The sequence below is a fragment of the Labrus mixtus genome, chromosome 23 (genome assembly GCF_963584025.1).
Source record: "Labrus mixtus chromosome 23, fLabMix1.1, whole genome shotgun sequence".
In the NCBI taxonomy this organism is placed as follows: domain Eukaryota; kingdom Metazoa; phylum Chordata; class Actinopteri; order Labriformes; family Labridae; genus Labrus; species Labrus mixtus.
Window position 1 is genome coordinate 1663318 of NC_083634.1, and position 17443 is coordinate 1680760.

General features: G+C 43.4%; 1 protein-coding gene across 1 annotated transcript in view; it reads right to left on the reverse strand.

The window, feature by feature from the left end:
* efnb3b (ephrin-B3b) overlaps positions 1-17443 on the reverse strand; it is a 93085-nt gene that overhangs the window by 47699 nt on the left and 27943 nt on the right. The window contains exon 2 of the mRNA XM_061031473.1: positions 2115-2404. Coding sequence (XP_060887456.1) covers positions 2115-2404 — 290 coding nt within the window. The remainder of the gene's footprint in view (positions 1-2114; positions 2405-17443) is intronic.

The window sequence follows — 17443 nt, forward strand, 5'->3', positions numbered from 1 at the left end:
AGGGTCGCAATCATTATTTTTTGGGGCAATTTTTTTTTCATTTGATAGGACAGCTGAAGAGAGACAGGAAATGCTCAGAGGAGAGAGTGGGGGATTTCATGCAGCAAAGGGCAGAGGTAGGATTCGAACCCGCGGCTACTAGAATGACGATTACAGCCTCTGCACATGGAGCGCGCAACATAACCGCTAGGCTATCCAATGTCCCAGATTGCATAGATGCCTAGATGTAAAAAAAAAAAAAAACATGTAAATAATTTTACATTATGAGGTCGTCTAATTTGTGAAAACATACCTACAACTAAATAAAATAAAATGTTCAGTGCACATTACATGTTATAACATTGAGTATATAATAGTGCAATGCATGAAAGAAACTGTAGAGACAGATGCATGGTGTTAAAAATATATAATAAAATTCTACTAAAGTGTACAGTACACCATCTGCACAGCACTAAAAAAAATGATGGAATAACAAAATCTTTTAAAAGATTTCCTTGCGCATAATTGGATTTTAAAATTTCAAAGCACCTGTTTCTCGCTGCCATATTTGATGTGGCTGCCATTCAACATCTGTCACTCAGTGAAATCGGGTATCAGCAGGTATCAGGTTGCATTAATTTTCCTTCCTCCGCACTTATCAGGCAAAAAATTCCTGCATCATCGCGGTGCGCACAAACGACACACACGCATACATTCATGGTGGCACACTGAACCTTGAAATGCTATCTTACCCCTCTCATCTAATCTAAGAGAAATATTTGTGTGTTGATTACGAGGTAGAGTGCTGGGGAAAATATGCCCAGAGCTTGAAAAACATGAAAAGCTGAAACTGTCGAACAAATACAGAACACAAGAAAGTCATGAGGGACATCACACACTGCAGAGATCTTCTATTCCTCTCTCTCCCTCTCTGTCCCAGTATTCCTCCTCCTGCCTGCTCTCTTCGTTCCATCTTTTTTAGGCATTTTTTCCCCCTACATGGCAGATGAAAAGAAGTGAAAAGAGCATTTGCACACCTGAGTGAATAGAGCTTGCAGGTGCGTGGGAGGAGAGCTTTGGGAATCGAACAGGGTCTCTCACTCTCTTTCTCTCTTTGTGTTTCCTGCACACTTTCTCTCACTCCCGAGGTGTTTTTACAGCGCCTGTGTTTGTATTGGAAATGTGTGCGAGTGCGAGACAGTGTGCATACATGAATGTGTGTGTTTGTGTGTGTGTGTTTAACATTTGTTGCACTGTTCCTATTGTGAGCGCTGAACGCTCTTGGCGCTCGGTCTGTATTTAAAAACAACCATCAGGTTTTGGGTTGACGCGACCTTTACTTACAGATTGTTCCGTCCGATACAAACGCTTGGCCTGGCTCGCCTTGATGACCTCAACAGGTCTTCACACAGCCTAACTCCAAACAAGCCTTCTGGATAAACCAAAACAAACTGTGCTGCGCCATTTGCGGTCACTGCAAGGCAGTAACAATAAACAGGCCCCGAGGCCTGCACAGCAGCCAGGCAGGACAAAGACACAGCAATGACACACACACACACACACACTCACACATCATGTGACAACACTAAGCATAAATGTAACCATAATTCACATAACACAAGATGCCACACAAGTGGTGATGAAGGAAAAATCCAGTGACACACTACAAAAAATGACACAAATTAAACTAGTAAGCTTAAAAAGGAAAAATCCCCAGAAGTGTTTTTTTATCTGACAAAGTTGAAAAAGTGGATTTAGTAAAAAAAAAAAAAAAAAAAAAAAAGTCAAAAAAAGTTCATCTATGTGTCATCATTTCCATAAAACAACGGGTTCATTTGGTCATTTTTTACAGTGTACGTCCTGTACTGTATCCACCCGCGGACCGGATAACACACAATTCTCAAACTTAATTACTCAAAACACACCCGCCCAATCATCGCCATCATCACAGAAATAAACAAACACACTCAAGCACAATCAGAAATCAGCCATGCAATCATAACACCCCCCCCCCCCCCCCCCCAACACACACACACACACACACTCACTCACACGTACACACACTGCAATAAATAAAACACACACACACTCTCCGTCCTCTAATCCCCAGCGTTCCTTTCTCTCCCTCGACTTACCGATGATGTAATAGTCGTGCATGCTCTTGAACTCGTGGCCCCAGAGGTTAGGCGAGAACTCCTGGAACTTGATGGTGAAGCGGCGCTCCCGGATGGGCTCGTCGCAGGTCAGCACGATGTTGGGCGGACCCATCACCTCGCAGCGGTCCGCCTGTTCCCGCGTCGACACCAGGTACAGCTTGTAGAACTCGTACTCGGGCGTGGACCTGGCGGTGTCCATCGGAGGGCAGATGAGGTCCAGCCGGTCCCCGATCTGAGGGTACAGAACGTAGCCCTTATCGTCCTTGAATCTGGAAAGCGAAGAAGAATAAAAATAATGATTAATTAAAAGTCTTTTGACTCCTCAAACAGCAATAAAAAACCAGTTCACAGCCACCTGTCCTTGCTTCTGAATGAGTAACAGATGGGTCCTCTACACCTCTTATATCTCCTACTTCTTATTTCCTCTCCTTGACATGGAACAGGTGCCTTTACAGAGGGGGGGCTGCGGAATTAAATCTTTTACCGCACACGCTCATGAAATCCCCTGTTGAACCCACGAGAAGGACGAAGAAAAAAAACAAAAAAAAAGCAAAGGAAATATTACCACCTGTTGATGATCCACATGGGAAACATAAGCACCAATCCACAGCAGAAAAGGGATTTGAAGAAAAACATTTATATATGCCTCTCCCTGTGAGCTACTTAGAAATGACCTCCAGTTCAGGGATATATTTGAGTAGTCAAAACCCTCTACATTTTACATTCTAGAACAAAACATGGCAAATGTTTGCAAAATCACACCAAGAGCAGGAACGTCACTGCTTTTAAATTTAAAGCTTGACATTTGCTTGAGGTCACTGCTAAACAAAAAATGCTGCAGGCAAAAGTTGTGATGTATGCACACATGTGAATACACACATCTGCACTCTCAGGTCTTCTTCTTCCATTCACCTCACTGCACCACCTGCCCGCCTGTCCTGCACCACCTGCCCGCCTGTCCACCATGGGGTCCAGGGCCTTCAGCCGCTCTGCCCCTCCACCTCTGGAACTCCCTCCCACCACAAATCCGTAATATCGACTCTCTCTCCATTTTCAAATCTCATCTCAAAACACATCGTTTTAAACATTCAGTCTGATCATTCTCCACCCGGTCTCATAACTTCTTTACATCCTGAACATTTCTGTTTTTAATGTTAATGTTATCATTGTGTTGTTACTTTGTTGTTTTTTTATCTCTGCTCTGTAAGGTGACCTTGAGAGTTCTGAAAGGCGCCTTTAAATAAAATGTATTATTATAATTATTATTATAAGACATTCATTATAAATCTTAAACAAACTAGCTGCAACACCCGATAAAAACCTTTTTTTTTATGCAATGCAAATGTTCCTTCAGCTCTCATTTGTCTGTTTCATACTTGGACGTGAGCACTATGGCAGGATCATAGAGGAAGGAACAGAAAGACAAACTAACTGCTGCAGATCAGCGGGATGAAGCTGCCAGTTCCTAAATTCAGGTGCGCACAGTTAATTAGTTTACAAATGAGCTGTTTTGATGTGAGTCTGTCATCCACTTCTGACGTGCAGATGAATGATGTGCAGTTTGTTTATCGCTTAACTGGGCGATTTGACACCTGTCATTTATGGAAGAACACGCAGCATTAAGAGATTCAAATATCAAACAAATTAATATATTTATGGTTTATTTCAAGATTATTATACTTTCAATGCAGCTATCAGTATTGGTTGGAAGCATTGGTTTTAATGGTGTTAAAGGACGTCTTCACATTGAAATTTGGAATGACTTCAGGTGCATAACCAGTAAGAAGCAGACATGAAAAGTGTTTTTCTAGTATGGTTTTGGAGGACTGGTGGGCCCACTGAGGGCTTTCCAGAGCAGAGAATATGAAACGCAGCAGTCAGAGGGGCATAAACGCAACAAATGACTCAGACGCTGTTATTCCCCTCACAGCACAGGGCCATCTCTAACTGATAAGGGCCAAATACTGTGAGTTATCAACTTTGGTCCAGGGGCTTGTGATGACTTTAACTCTCCGCCTTAGCATGCTTTGCTAACAGCGGGGGAAACCTAAAAAAATAGTCTGTGCACATCCACAGTGACTTTATCTCAGGTTAAAACAAATGTCACCACTAAGAGAGATAAGAGAAAGTGTTTATAGAAGGAAAAGATTTTTAAAAAGAGGGAGGAGAGTTTCTGGATTTTCTCAACTAGTAGCATCGTCCCAGAATGCAGAATGACACTTTGATGTAAAGTGGGAGGAAGTGAATGGCAAAAATGTTAAGAAGCAAATTTCAGTCACACCCCGACCCCCCACCCCCCCAGACCGAGATGCTTTTTCTGCTTCCAACAAATCCACATGAACACTCGGGAGTCACACCACTCAAACCCGCTTCATTATTCTCTCTGTTCTGCTGTCAGACAACTGTTCGACCAATTAAAGAATTCAAAAATACAGGATCACAAACGCAGAAACAGGCCGAGAAATTACATTTGTATAACTGTGCTGTTAAATAGACAAAAAAATAATTCCCTCTGCTGTCTCATTAGCGACACTTTCATTTGTGATACACACAATTACTATTGTTTTTTAAAGCTTTACTGGAAAGCTGACAAAATGTCACGCCTATAATTATACAAAATAAGAGTGACCGATTTGATTTCTATTCAATGACTTCATCTAAAAAAAAAAAAAAACACAACTTTCATTTTCATACATAATTCTAATTGGTCATGGCTTTGAGAGCCAGGCAGGGTGCTACATGCTCCACATGAAAACTAAAGAACCAGAATTTAATTAAAGTGTCCCTTGATTTATTTATCCTCTTAATAATCCCTGAAGCTCTTAAGAACACTGCATCCAACATTTCCCAAAATGCAACTTTGTACCGTTTATATTCTATACTGCTAAATGACTTGTTTAATGAAACTCCACTCTAGCAGTTTTAGCTGATCAATGAGTAAAATCCATGGAAATGCTAGTCAAACTTTGCTCAAACAGCTTCACATTTTCTCCACTGTCCATGCATGTCACCCCTTTAAAGGCTCTATGACTCCCCAAGGGTGCTAGCCTTGAAGTTGTCCTGAATAACACCCAACAAGACTGAAGCCTCACCAATGGCTTTTAGCACAGCTGTGTTTTTAGCTAACATGCTTACAGGCCCATGTCTCAAGACGTAAACTACTGTTCAGCATGTTTTTACAGCATATTATAGAGGTTGTTAGCATGCTAATATTAACATGCGCCTTAGTTACACTCATAACTTGTACATTGAATTAATCAAAACATCAGTCATCAGTAGTTTTGCTGTGGTTGTGAAGCAAAACACTGGACGACTAATCATTGTCATCTTGAGAGCCACATTGTTAGCATGGCTACATTTCAGATGAGATAAAACAGGCTTACATGAAGCAAATGTTTGGCAGACAAATATTTGCCAGTGATAATTGGAGAGAGAGGGGCTGAGCTCGCTGTGTAAAAGAGACATTGTGTGATAAGGGGAATGATAATACTGGACGCTTTATAAGTGTTTCTAGAAAGATTAGTTTGTTGTACCTAGCTGCGTCTTGCCGACTACAACCCCCTCAACTTCTACCTGTTAGCACGGTGCGCTAACAGCCTTACACCTGCTGCAAATTGAGATGTAAGCCTTATCTGTTGGTGTTTTGGCTGGCGGCGTACACCGGAGGGGAACTTGAGAAAGCAGACTTAGCAGCGGAAAAGCTTTCGCTGAGGCTGGCCCAGAGGCCTGCTGGGAAGCTACTGTTCCACTTCTCATTACCCAGGTCACTCGGGGTTATCAGGCAATACTTAGACTGGAGAGGTAGGCACTCAGCTTCACTCAACACGTACACACACACACACACACACACATTTTTCACCTTCCTCTCGGCCTCAGACAGGAGAGCACAGGCACTCACACCATTTATAGAGTATGAACTGTAAACATGCTGCTGGTTCCTGAGGCTTCTGCTCCAAAACCTAAACAGAAAAATCTATTCAACACACACAAACACAGACACACACACACACACACACACACACACACACACACACACACACACACACACACACACACACACACACACACACACAAATGCCCTTCTGCTAAACAAAAAAAGGTTTGCCCAAATACATCCACCCACATCCAAACACACAGGTTTAGTTTTCCCTAAACATTAACGCTGACGACACACATGCAACACACAGTTACACACACACAGACAATTGCGCACACATTTCTAAAAACAAGCACCTTTTGCTTCCTGCATGACGCATTCTGTGAGTGGTATCTGATGGTACCCTGAGTCACAGTCGAGCTGCACTGCAGGATGGCAGCGCAAACACACACACACACACACACACACACACACACACACACACACACACACACACACACACACACACACACACACACACACACACACACACACACACACACACACACACACACACACACACATACACACACACAGAGGACGATATGACTGTTGAGGTAAAATGCCATCGGGCAGGTGCACTGCTCAGAAAAAAAAGAAAGACAGAAAGAAAGAGAAATCAGTGAAGTGAGAGAGAGAGAGAGAGAGAGAGAGGGTGGGGTGGTGGTGGTGGAAAAAAAAAGATATTGAACATGTCAGGAAAGGTTTGTGGCAACAACAAAGAAAGGTGGAGCACAAGAAGAAAGTAAAGACAGACACAAAGAGGGAACACTCAACAGAAGGAAAAGACCCTAAAATGTAGAGAAAGACGAGAGAAGCATGGTGGATGGTGAAAAAAGAAATTGCAGTAAATTCCTGCAACAGAACTCAATTTTCTGATATGCGGCATGTTCAGGGTGTCAGATTTGCAGAGTTAACCCCAGTTAACCTAGTGTGTGTGTAAGTGAATGATAGCTTGTGTGAGCGCACTGTAAACAGGACAGGGTAAAGGGAGACCTTGTTGCAATCCAATCATGTTGGTGGAGAGAGAAAAAGAGTGTGTATTTATCTCACCGTTCACACTTTAACTCTCCTCTGTGTGACAGTGAGAGTCTACAAACCGAGGCTGCGTTCACACAGCAGATATGGTGATGTACAACGATTCACACATTGTTTTAAAATCTACCTTTTAAAGTCCAGGCTTTAAAAAAAAAAAACGGGTAGTTTGTGAGCCGCGCGGTCAGGTTTGCTGCTTCGGTGGAGGAGAGAGGAGAGAAAAGTGGAGTGGGGTGGACTTATAAACATTTTTATGGAGTTCATCTGTGACCACATCTAAATAAATCATCCCATTCAGACACAGCCTTTGGCACTACTACGTTTTCCCTTTACTCTTTTCTTTTTTGGCTGCATTTTACTCTGAGAGAGTCTCTGTCTGAGTGTCTGTTTTTTTCCTCTCTCTCTCTCTCTCCTCTCTCACTCTCCCTCATCTCTTTTGCTGTCCACTCTCTCCCTCTCCCTCCTTCCCCTTTTTTTCTCAGCCATTAACAATAGGTCCATTCATGTGGCCACACTTTGAAACATGGCGTGGGGGGTTGGAGTGGGCCAGAGGTGACACTGAGGGGGGAGAGTGAGGGGGGGAGGGGGAGGAGCTTTCCTCTCTTTTCTTTCTCCGCAGCTCTTTTATGAGGGAAGAAACATCATTTTCTCAACCCAAGTGTCGCTCCGCCGTGACCCCTGAGCTGTGCTGAGAAGACTCAAGTGTCAGCCTCCATGACCCCCCCCTGTGACCTCTCACACCTCCTGCTTTTCACCCTCCCGTCATCCTCCTCAACTCTCCTTTCTACCACTCTTTAAATGCTGCTGTCAACAATTACACTTTTTATACTAAAAACCACAAAGATGATGTTTTTTAGTTATCAAATTCCCAAAAGAATTGAAGATAAATCAAAACGTTGCAGTTATGAAAGAGAGTTAATATGCCTGTTCATGCAGCCCAGATGCTGTGCGTGCTTTTTTCGGTGACCTATGTGGGTTTTTTTTCTTGTCCATCTGCATGTTGTCTGCTGTTGTACCTGCTCTGGGCGGCATATCGGACAGCTCCAACATTTCCAAGATTCCACAGCGGCAACCCGAGCCATGTCCGGACCGAAGCCCGGGCACACAGGTGCAGTCAGCGGCCGGGGCAGGGGGGGGGGGGGGGGGGGAGAGACAAGGGAGGGTGTGTGTGCGAGAGTATGTCTGTCTGAACATGAGAATATGAAGGGGCGGGGGATAAGGGAGGGCAGACAAGAGGGAAGCGCTGAGTCTGTGACAGAGAAATAAAAAAAATAGATAAGAGAAAAAGAGGCGAAAAACAAAGAGAGAGAGGTGGGATTTAAAAAGTGATAAAACAAACACATAAGGACAAAGAGAGAGCAAGAAGTGGGACAGATTGCAACAGAAAAAATGGTGTGGAGAAATGATGCTCAAGAGCAGAAAACAAACAGAAGGAGGATTAAGAAAAAGGAGAGAGGAAGGACACTGGAGTTGGCAGGGAGCACAAAAAATAAACTAAAAAAATGAAATCAGCGTGGAGGATTTACTCCAAACTCCACATCAACTTTGACCTCCTCCATCCTCTGTGGGGGTTTTGTCCTTGAGCTAACCACAACCTGGTGTGAGCGGGAAGCGGAGGAGAGACAGCAGAGGACCGATCTATTAGGGAATAATAAACGATGGCGGTGTTCAGTTCTGTGGCGGGCGGGGGGGGGAGATTTATGGCGGGCCCTGCGCATAAAGCTGTCTGCACTAATCTCATGGTATACACAGTGTAATCACGCTCACAGGCGTCTGAGTGCACCCCCCCGCCCCCTTTTAATGTACACACGCTGTCCAACGCACGGCAGGGGAGCATGCACGCTAAAGAGTAGCAAACCGATCGGCCACGGGAGGAATACACACTCTATAGTGCAAGCGTGCACAAACACACACACGCTGAGCTACAACACCTGCAGGCCATCTAGTAGCTGTCTAAAGTTAATCCGCTGGGCCTCATTTACTGGAGAGGTGCTTTCCACAATGAGCAAACACACTCACACACACACACAGAGGAAAACGCCCATTTTGAGGATGTCATTAATGTCCACATGGGATCTTTAAACCTCACTTTTGCCTCAGAGTTTACTCAACTCCAGTAAATGTTGATTTTCTTTCAAGAATGAAGTTTAAAAGAAGTTGATAGAATAAAAAAAATGACTCCATGAGTATGAATTAAGTGATTCAAGAGATTTGGAAATGTAAAACTGATCCAACTGACTGACTGTTTTACCTACTTTAAGAAAATATTATTTTAAGCCTCAGCGCTGGATTAATTCACTTGCTTGTGGAGTTTTCACCCACACAGTAAAGGGACTGCATATGCTATCACTTTCCACTGCTCTGCTGCAGCAATCAGTCCTCCTATATGCTGCGAAACTGAGAAACATCAACAATACATAATGAAAAACATATGGTTTGAAACACATCTTAACATGAATCAAGGTTATGCACAATCTGTCTCTGACACAGCTTTCTCAGAGAGAGGAGCTCAATCAACTTGACCTGTTGTGCTCGGCATGTCTCACCTAACATCTTCCGCCTGCTGCTCCATCTGATGCTTTACAATGAAAGATTCAGGAGCTTTCAGATTTTTACTCGTGTTGCCTTCTTTCATCTTGACCTCATCTTTGATCGGTACTGTAATCGAAAAGAGCTTTTTTTCAATCCTGGTACAAGAGCGTTTGAAGAGCGTTTTTGCTGGCTGAACTTGACGCCCTGCATAAAAAAAAAAGCTATTATGATCCATAGTTGTATCAGTGTGTGAGGCCAGCTCATAAAATATTACTGAATTAGGTCTTAAGTCATATCTCTGCTTCAGAGAATTACAATGTTTTATCCAGAGACCTTAGATCCCCACTCTAGCTTTCTGTTACACTCAAAGAAATGATTTAAATCCTGTTTTATCTTTGACACAATATTTGTCTTAAACTGTTCTTGGAATTAATAAGCAATGAGGAGTTTAGTTATTTGAAATCATCTAAGAGGATTTTTTTTTTGCTAGCAGACTGCAGCTTCTGCCACCATCAGTCCAGAGACAGACTGCTTTAAAATATCCATAATCATTATTAGTGTCTTCATTAAAGAACCATATACCCTGGAGAAGGGCTGGAGAAAGTGGTCTTTGACCGTGTGTATAGAGCTGGAGAGAGATGGGGATACATTTGTACGAGGTAGAGGGAGACAGAGAGGGGTTCGGAGGAGACGGGGGGGGGGGGGGGGGGGGGGGGGGAGTGATAATGTAAATTGATGAGAGCTTGAGTCTCTCTAGAAGGCATGGCCCAGATACCACCGAACATTTCTATTATGGATGAAATAGTGGGATGGATGTGAGTTCACTGAGGGAGGTGGAGCGGGGAAGAAAGTTATCCTAAAGTTAAAGAAAATAAAAAACGATATCCCCTTCAACCTAGCCAGTTTCTGGCTGGGCGGTCAGCCCAAAAATACCAAAATGTCACACTTAAGAGCTTTGCACAAAACATAAAAAAATGTTTCCATTTCAAGGATTTTTTTTCTTCTTGTTGATCATTTGATAATTTTCAACCTACAATCAATGATACCTTTTATGAAACCAAAAGAGCCTGTGACTGTGAGTGATAAGAAAGGGGTCAATCAAGTTATGAACCAGCAGAACATCACCTCCAACTCTGCTGTTCTCCTCAGTATCTCACAACTTTTCAATTGTTTCACAAATTACCTTCACACCAACTAAACTACAAAGCTGTTTCATCAAATACTACTTGGTCATCTACAAAAGAAAGACAGAAAAGTTAGAAACTAGCTTGTGAACAGTCAAAAAACAAGCAGCTAAAAAAGCTGTCCTTGCTTCTGTGGTGACCAAAAAAAGACAAATCAAAAATTGGATTGATATGAATCTGGAGGACTGAAACACAACATGTGCTAGCATAACAACAAAATTATAATATTTCAGAGTGGTCATTTCAATATGTTCTTTTGCTTTACAGCGGCCAAAACACGAAAGATATCTTTTAATAATGCTTTGAGCTACAGATATGGAGTGAAAAACAGAATGCTAACTGAGCTAACAAGCTAGCCAGCACCAAACCCAGAGACACAAAGTTAGCAAACAACTTGAGAATGACGTTTAGCTTCTAGCTGAATTGAAAAATCAGGTTGACACAAACACAACTGATGCTACCAAAGCTAAATAAATAACAGCTAGCAAGGGGGGAATATTAAAATTTTGTGTTTTTAGTTTAGTTTTTTTGCTGTCAAATGTTCAAAAAAATGCAAAAGGCAATTTTAGCTTGAAGCTGAGGATCACTGGATGTTTAATAAACTAAAAACCTAGCCAGCATACATCTGGTAGAACTGTTAAAAAGCATCTAGCTTTAGCAAATAGCTTGAGAACAATGTTAAGCACTAATAGTTAAGAAGCTAATCTAGCCTTAGCGTGGATATCTGACACTGCTATCTTTGCAGGAGTTTGCTAACACAACAGGATAATAATGTTTAAACGTGGTTTCATCACTTTATTGTCGTGTTTTCAAGGGGTCAGAAAAAAAAAACTGGTGCAGCTTAAAGCTACATAAACAGAGTAGAGACTACTGGATGTTGAAGTGTTAGAAAAGGAAGGCGAGTCAGAACAAGAGATTAGTCGACTATGACGAGCGGTGTGAACAAGAAAAGAGGAGCACAAGGTTGATGTAAAGTCAGTGAACGCTGCAAAGCCCTCAGGAATGCTGGTGGTGAGAAACGACAGCGGCGGTAATGGTTTCCATATGGTGTGAAAGGAGGGTTAGAGAGAGAGAGAGAGAGAGAGAGGAAAAAAGAGAGGTAGTGCAGAGGGAGATAAAGAGACTTTTAAGAGAGAGAGAGAGAGAGAGAGAGAGAGAGAGAGAGAGAGAGAGAGAGAGAGAGCTGGGAGGTGGCAGTCAGCAGGTAGGGATGTAGAGCGTCGTTTGAATAGTTAGATGGCATCCTGGGACTTTGAAGGTAACCGCGCCCTTGTCATCACACTTACACACACACTCGCACACACACACACACTCGCACACACACTCGTCCTCCTGTCCAGAGGCGGTCCAGAATGCCGCAGCGTCGTTGTCACATCCAGTATATATCACACCCTGCATAACCACAGAGACACAGGATGGAAGCACGCTGGACGCCTTGGCATTTGCAAAGAGCACACATTGTGTCTGTCCTATAATCACACACACACACACACACACACACACACACACACACACACACACACACACACACACACACACACACACCCTTCATCTCCCTTGAAGCTCTGCTCCTGCTGTGTTCGATACATTCCATACGATACAATGCAGCAGACGAGCGTATCGCATTAAGTTGAAACTTGTAGCTGCGCCATGAACAGAAACTAGAACTAACTAAGCAAACCTGCGGTGAAAGACTTCTCCGCGTCTTTGAACAAATGTGAACAACGCAGCTATATTCAGGTCAACAGAAACTTTTCTCAAGCAAACATCTCCCGCTCTCTTTCTCCTCATCCCTTCTCATTTGCATCCTTGTTTCTTTTTCTTTCTTTACTTCATGTTTCAGCTCCTGCATCTCAAGCAAGAACTTTTGTTCCCGGGCTTCTTTTGACTCCTCTAAACATGCGTTCTCTGCTCTATATTCAATGTCTGTTTCTCACCAAACACCACCAGCCTTTGCTCTGTTTCTCATTTCTACACCTCTTTATACCTTCCTTTTCCATCTTTTTTTTTTCACTCTAGCAAACAGTATGTCACCTCACTTGTTTGCAGATTTTTCCTTTTGTTTAGTTTGTTAAAAAAAAAGACGTAAGACGTACAGAAATCTAAGAATTTATGACTATTAGTAAGGAAAACGTGATGTAAAAAAACAGCATATTAAAATCCACAGTAGGGAACCCTTGGGGCATTGTTGGAACATGCTTTTATAGTCTCAGACTTTAAATGCTCGGTGTAGCCGAGTGATGTCTTTTTTTTAACTTTCTATTAAAATTCATTTTGTTTCACCATTTTTCATTAATGTTCCTCTTTTAATTATGTCTTGTCGTGCGTCTTGCGTCTTTGATTGTTCTTCGACGCATGATTGTGTCTTCAGGGTGTTGTTTTATTTTTACACATGCGCTTCTTTTTTTGGAGATCAACACAAAAAAAACTGTTCAAATAAGTTGTCACTGTCATGTGGGAACTTAAAAACTTCAACTTTTCCTCTGTGAGCTTCGCTGAATACATTTACTAATTATTATTTTTTTGCAGCTTACATAACAACTGTATAAAAAAGTCCTGATCGTGATTAATACTTCCTTTTTGGTAACTTGTTGGTTTTGTTTAAATCAAGATATAATTTTTTAACAATAACACAACTCAGAGAACCTTATACTTTAGAAGCTTTTTTATCGATGTAATCAATACCCCAAATTGTTTTTGCTTGTGCTCCTGTTGAAGGCTATGTTGTGGCTCATTTAATTTTTCTGTAATTTTTCACCGGCATCAGCTTAGTTTGGCACCATTTCATACTTCCGTTTCAAAATGAACACGATGACATGTGCTAACCAGCGGCAGTAAAGTCATACTGGAGACATTTTAGTGTCTAAACTGAAGGAGTTGTTTTACGGGTGAAACTCGACCGTTCCTCTGGGAGGTCATGCAAACTTAAAAATCATACTTTTGACATCCTTTCTCATGGCTACAATATTCCCTGTCTACTTCTTTTTTCTCACTCCTGAACCACCGTTTCTTCCTGCTCCTGTGTCTCACCTCCCCCTCCTCATTTTCCCCCTTTTCAGCATGTACTCTGGATGATTTGCAGCAGTCTGGATTGGTCCCATTAAGGTGGTCTAGTGGAGGTGTGCGATGATAGAGCACTGCGGGTCCTGACAGCTCATTGTGTGTGTGTGTGTGTGAGACACAGAGAGAGAGAGAGAGGGAGAGGAAGAGATTGAGAGGGCCCCCCCAGTTCAAAAATGGATACACCTACACGTGAACCCCTCAGCAGAGGCTGAAGGAGACCCCTGAGACACATGCAGAGCCCCACACTCCCTCTGAGGTCTGAGTGTGTTTAAGTATATAGACTCAGGATGACATATACACACACACATACATGATAGTGGCAGCTGGTGTTTATGCCATGGCGTGTGAAAAGTCTTTGAGCTTCGACTCATTCCCTCCAACCACCTCACTAATTTAATTAGGTCACCCAGGGCTCTGGCGGAATGAAGGTTATAATGCATGCAATGGCTCTCAGTCCCATTCTCTATGCCTCATACACACACACACGCACACACACACACGCATACATACACACCGAAAAAGAACCATCCAAGAGCCGTCCCTTGGGGAGTGAAGAAGTGAGGTGAGACGCTGACCTGCCACAGTGTGGGTCACCTACATTTTCCAAAAGCTCCCTTCTTGTGTGTGTGTGTGTGTGTGTGTGTGTGTATGTGTGTGTGTGTGTGTGTGTGTTTGAGTGCATCCACATGCGTTCATGCATGTAGGCGTACTCCCAGGGTCACCTCTCCCCATCTGTGACCTGGGAGGGCCATGTTGGATGTGTATGTGTGTGTGTGTGTGTGTGTGTGTGTGTGTGTGTGTGTATGTGTGTGAAGGCTCAACTTTGCTCCGGGGAGGCCACAGGGTGCAAGGAGTCTGAAACTTTAGCTACAAGAGGACTCAGCTTAAGCTCAGTCAGGCCACAGTGTCAGGAGAGCAGTGTAATCCATAGGGGGGCCCCTGGGGGCCACCAGGAATGCAGGGGCTCTAGGGACCCTTTTTGTTACCACACTGCTGAGTGTGTGAGCAAAAATAACGTGTTCTAGGAATGTGTGTTTAGTATTATTTTTATATGAACCTCCCTTTAAAATGTAAGACTGCTGTTGTTCTTGAGTTAATGTCAACACATCCAAAACCCCCAAGGGATCTAACTCCCCCCCCCACTCAATCTATTCAGCTCCAATTTATGATTTTTACAAATGTTCATTCCTCTTAAGCCTGAAAAAATTCCTAGAGCTGCTGGGTAATGTAGTTTTTTTTAGTATATATTACACATAGAGGAGTAAAAAGTGCATTTTAAGGCAACATGTTTAGCTGCATTGTAATGAAAATTGTGTGCTGGAATGTCTTAAAATAGTGAACATCATGATAAAGGAACATGTCACTAAGCTGAACCGTGTGGCTGACTGCAATTTGAAACGGATAAAATTCAACACTGCCAACTTTATCCTTTAAAAGGGCCTACATTAGCAGGAATAGGAAATATGTAGAGAGGATACTTACAGCAGAGAGTTAGATGAAAATCATTAATACTACCTTATTAAGAGTATTATTAATACTATAATATTATTAATACTCTGAACTACTCATAAAGATGCAGCAGGGACACTAGCTTAGCTTAGCAAAGTAGCTCAAAGCAGTTAGCCAGGCCAGTCCAAACCATAGGCTATATACAGATGGACAGCATGCCCCAGTGTCCTCCTGTTAAACAGGATGAAGCCAAAATGATGTCTGCTCGGTCGGGATCAGCTGGAGGAGCAGTTGTGTTGAAGTCAAGCTGCTTCTGCTGATCACATCGGGTCAGATTCTTGTGACATTTCGAAGCAGATACTCAGTTATGGAAATTCAATCACTCGTGCTGGTGTTTGTTTTGATCTTGTACTTTTAAATAACATAAGAAATAGCTGAGTTAAGATTAAGGTTAGTTCATGGAGTTTTCTCCAAAAAGTGGCCTTACAAGGAGATAAGTCTGGTGATATGTGTGTGTTTGCTAACAGGGGCATTGTGTATCTGCAGTGTTTAATCCATTGGAATTGGGAACCTGGCTTCTATTCTCTTTCCCCACAGGCTCCAAGCAGCACTAACCGACTCCCAGACGCTCAGCTACTCCGACTCCAGTGAAACGCATCTTGAAGCGATTTGGGGCTCAAACCCCTTCTGCTTCTCCCTCTCTCTTTTTTTTCCTCCTGCCTCTTTGGCTCATCTGCCCCCCCCCCCCCCCCCCACCCGAATGCCTCTCTCCCGTTCTTGGCTGAAGGAAGCTTTAAGGGCTTAGAGGAAAGCGCTGGAGCGGCAGTCCTGGCTCGACCCAGGGGTTGTTGAGCCCCGCGGTAAAATCAACAGTTAGCCGACTGCATGAGCAGAGTCCAGGCGTCCAGGGAGGGAGGGAAAGTAGGACAGGCGGCGTCCAGTGCAAGCTGACGGCCGCCGCAATCGCAAAAAAAAGACAAACATAAGTGCAATCACACAAACGCTCACATGCCCGCACACAGACATGCTGAAAGAGAAAGCCTTCAGGTCATTAGAAATCCTATTCACTCGAGTCAGGATATTGAAGTGTGTCATGCCAATATTCAGTTCTGATAGCTTTGCCAGAATGTGTGTGTGTGTGTGTGTGAGAGAGTGCATGTTAGTGTGTGGGCGTGTGCTCGAGCACGTCCGTGCACGCACTCCACCACTTCTCTCCCACTTTAGTTCCTAAAGAGTGGCTTTTTCAAAAGTCACCCGGGTACTTTCAAGGGGCCCGTCTAATTCATGCAGGTGAAGTGTTTTAAAGTTTCCATTCCCTCGTTTACCTGCAGGGCTCGAGGAACACACAACAGAGGTGTTGAAATAACACCTCCTTCCCTCTCCTCCCTCCTTCCCCTTCCACTTTTATCACAACTTCTATCCCTTTGTCCTTCACTTCCCCCCCATATCCCTCCACACCTGCCTCTTCTCCGCTGCACTTTCTCTTTCTTGTCCTCTTTTTCCTCATCCTTTCCTCATCCCTTTCCTTCTCTTTCCACCTCCCTCCTGCTCTTTTTTTTTTACCTCATCCATCCCTCATCCTCCCTCTCTCTCTCTGCCTCTCATAGTGTTTGAAGCAGAGTGTTTGTCTCTAGGGCTGGATGATTGACAGCTGAGAGAGAGCCAGGCAGCTCTCTGGTGACAGATAAGGACTTTGGCTCTATTACTCACTGGGTCCCATAGACACAGACACACACAAACACACACACACACACACACACACACACACACACACACACACACACACACACACACACACACACACACACACACACACACACACACACACACACACACACACACACACACACACACACACACACAGTCATGTATAAACTCTCACCCATCCTCCCACGTGCACACAGATTCACTTACTCTCATGCGCACGCACACACACACACACACACACACACACACACACACACACACACACTCACACTCACACACACGCTCCGATCCCATGCTGCTCCACAGTTGGGCAGGGAGCAGACAAACTTATTTGCATTAGGAAGCAGCGTGTAAAATAAATAAAGAATCGGATGAATCGAGGAATAAATAGACAGGAGGCACGGCTGGGGATGAGTGTGACT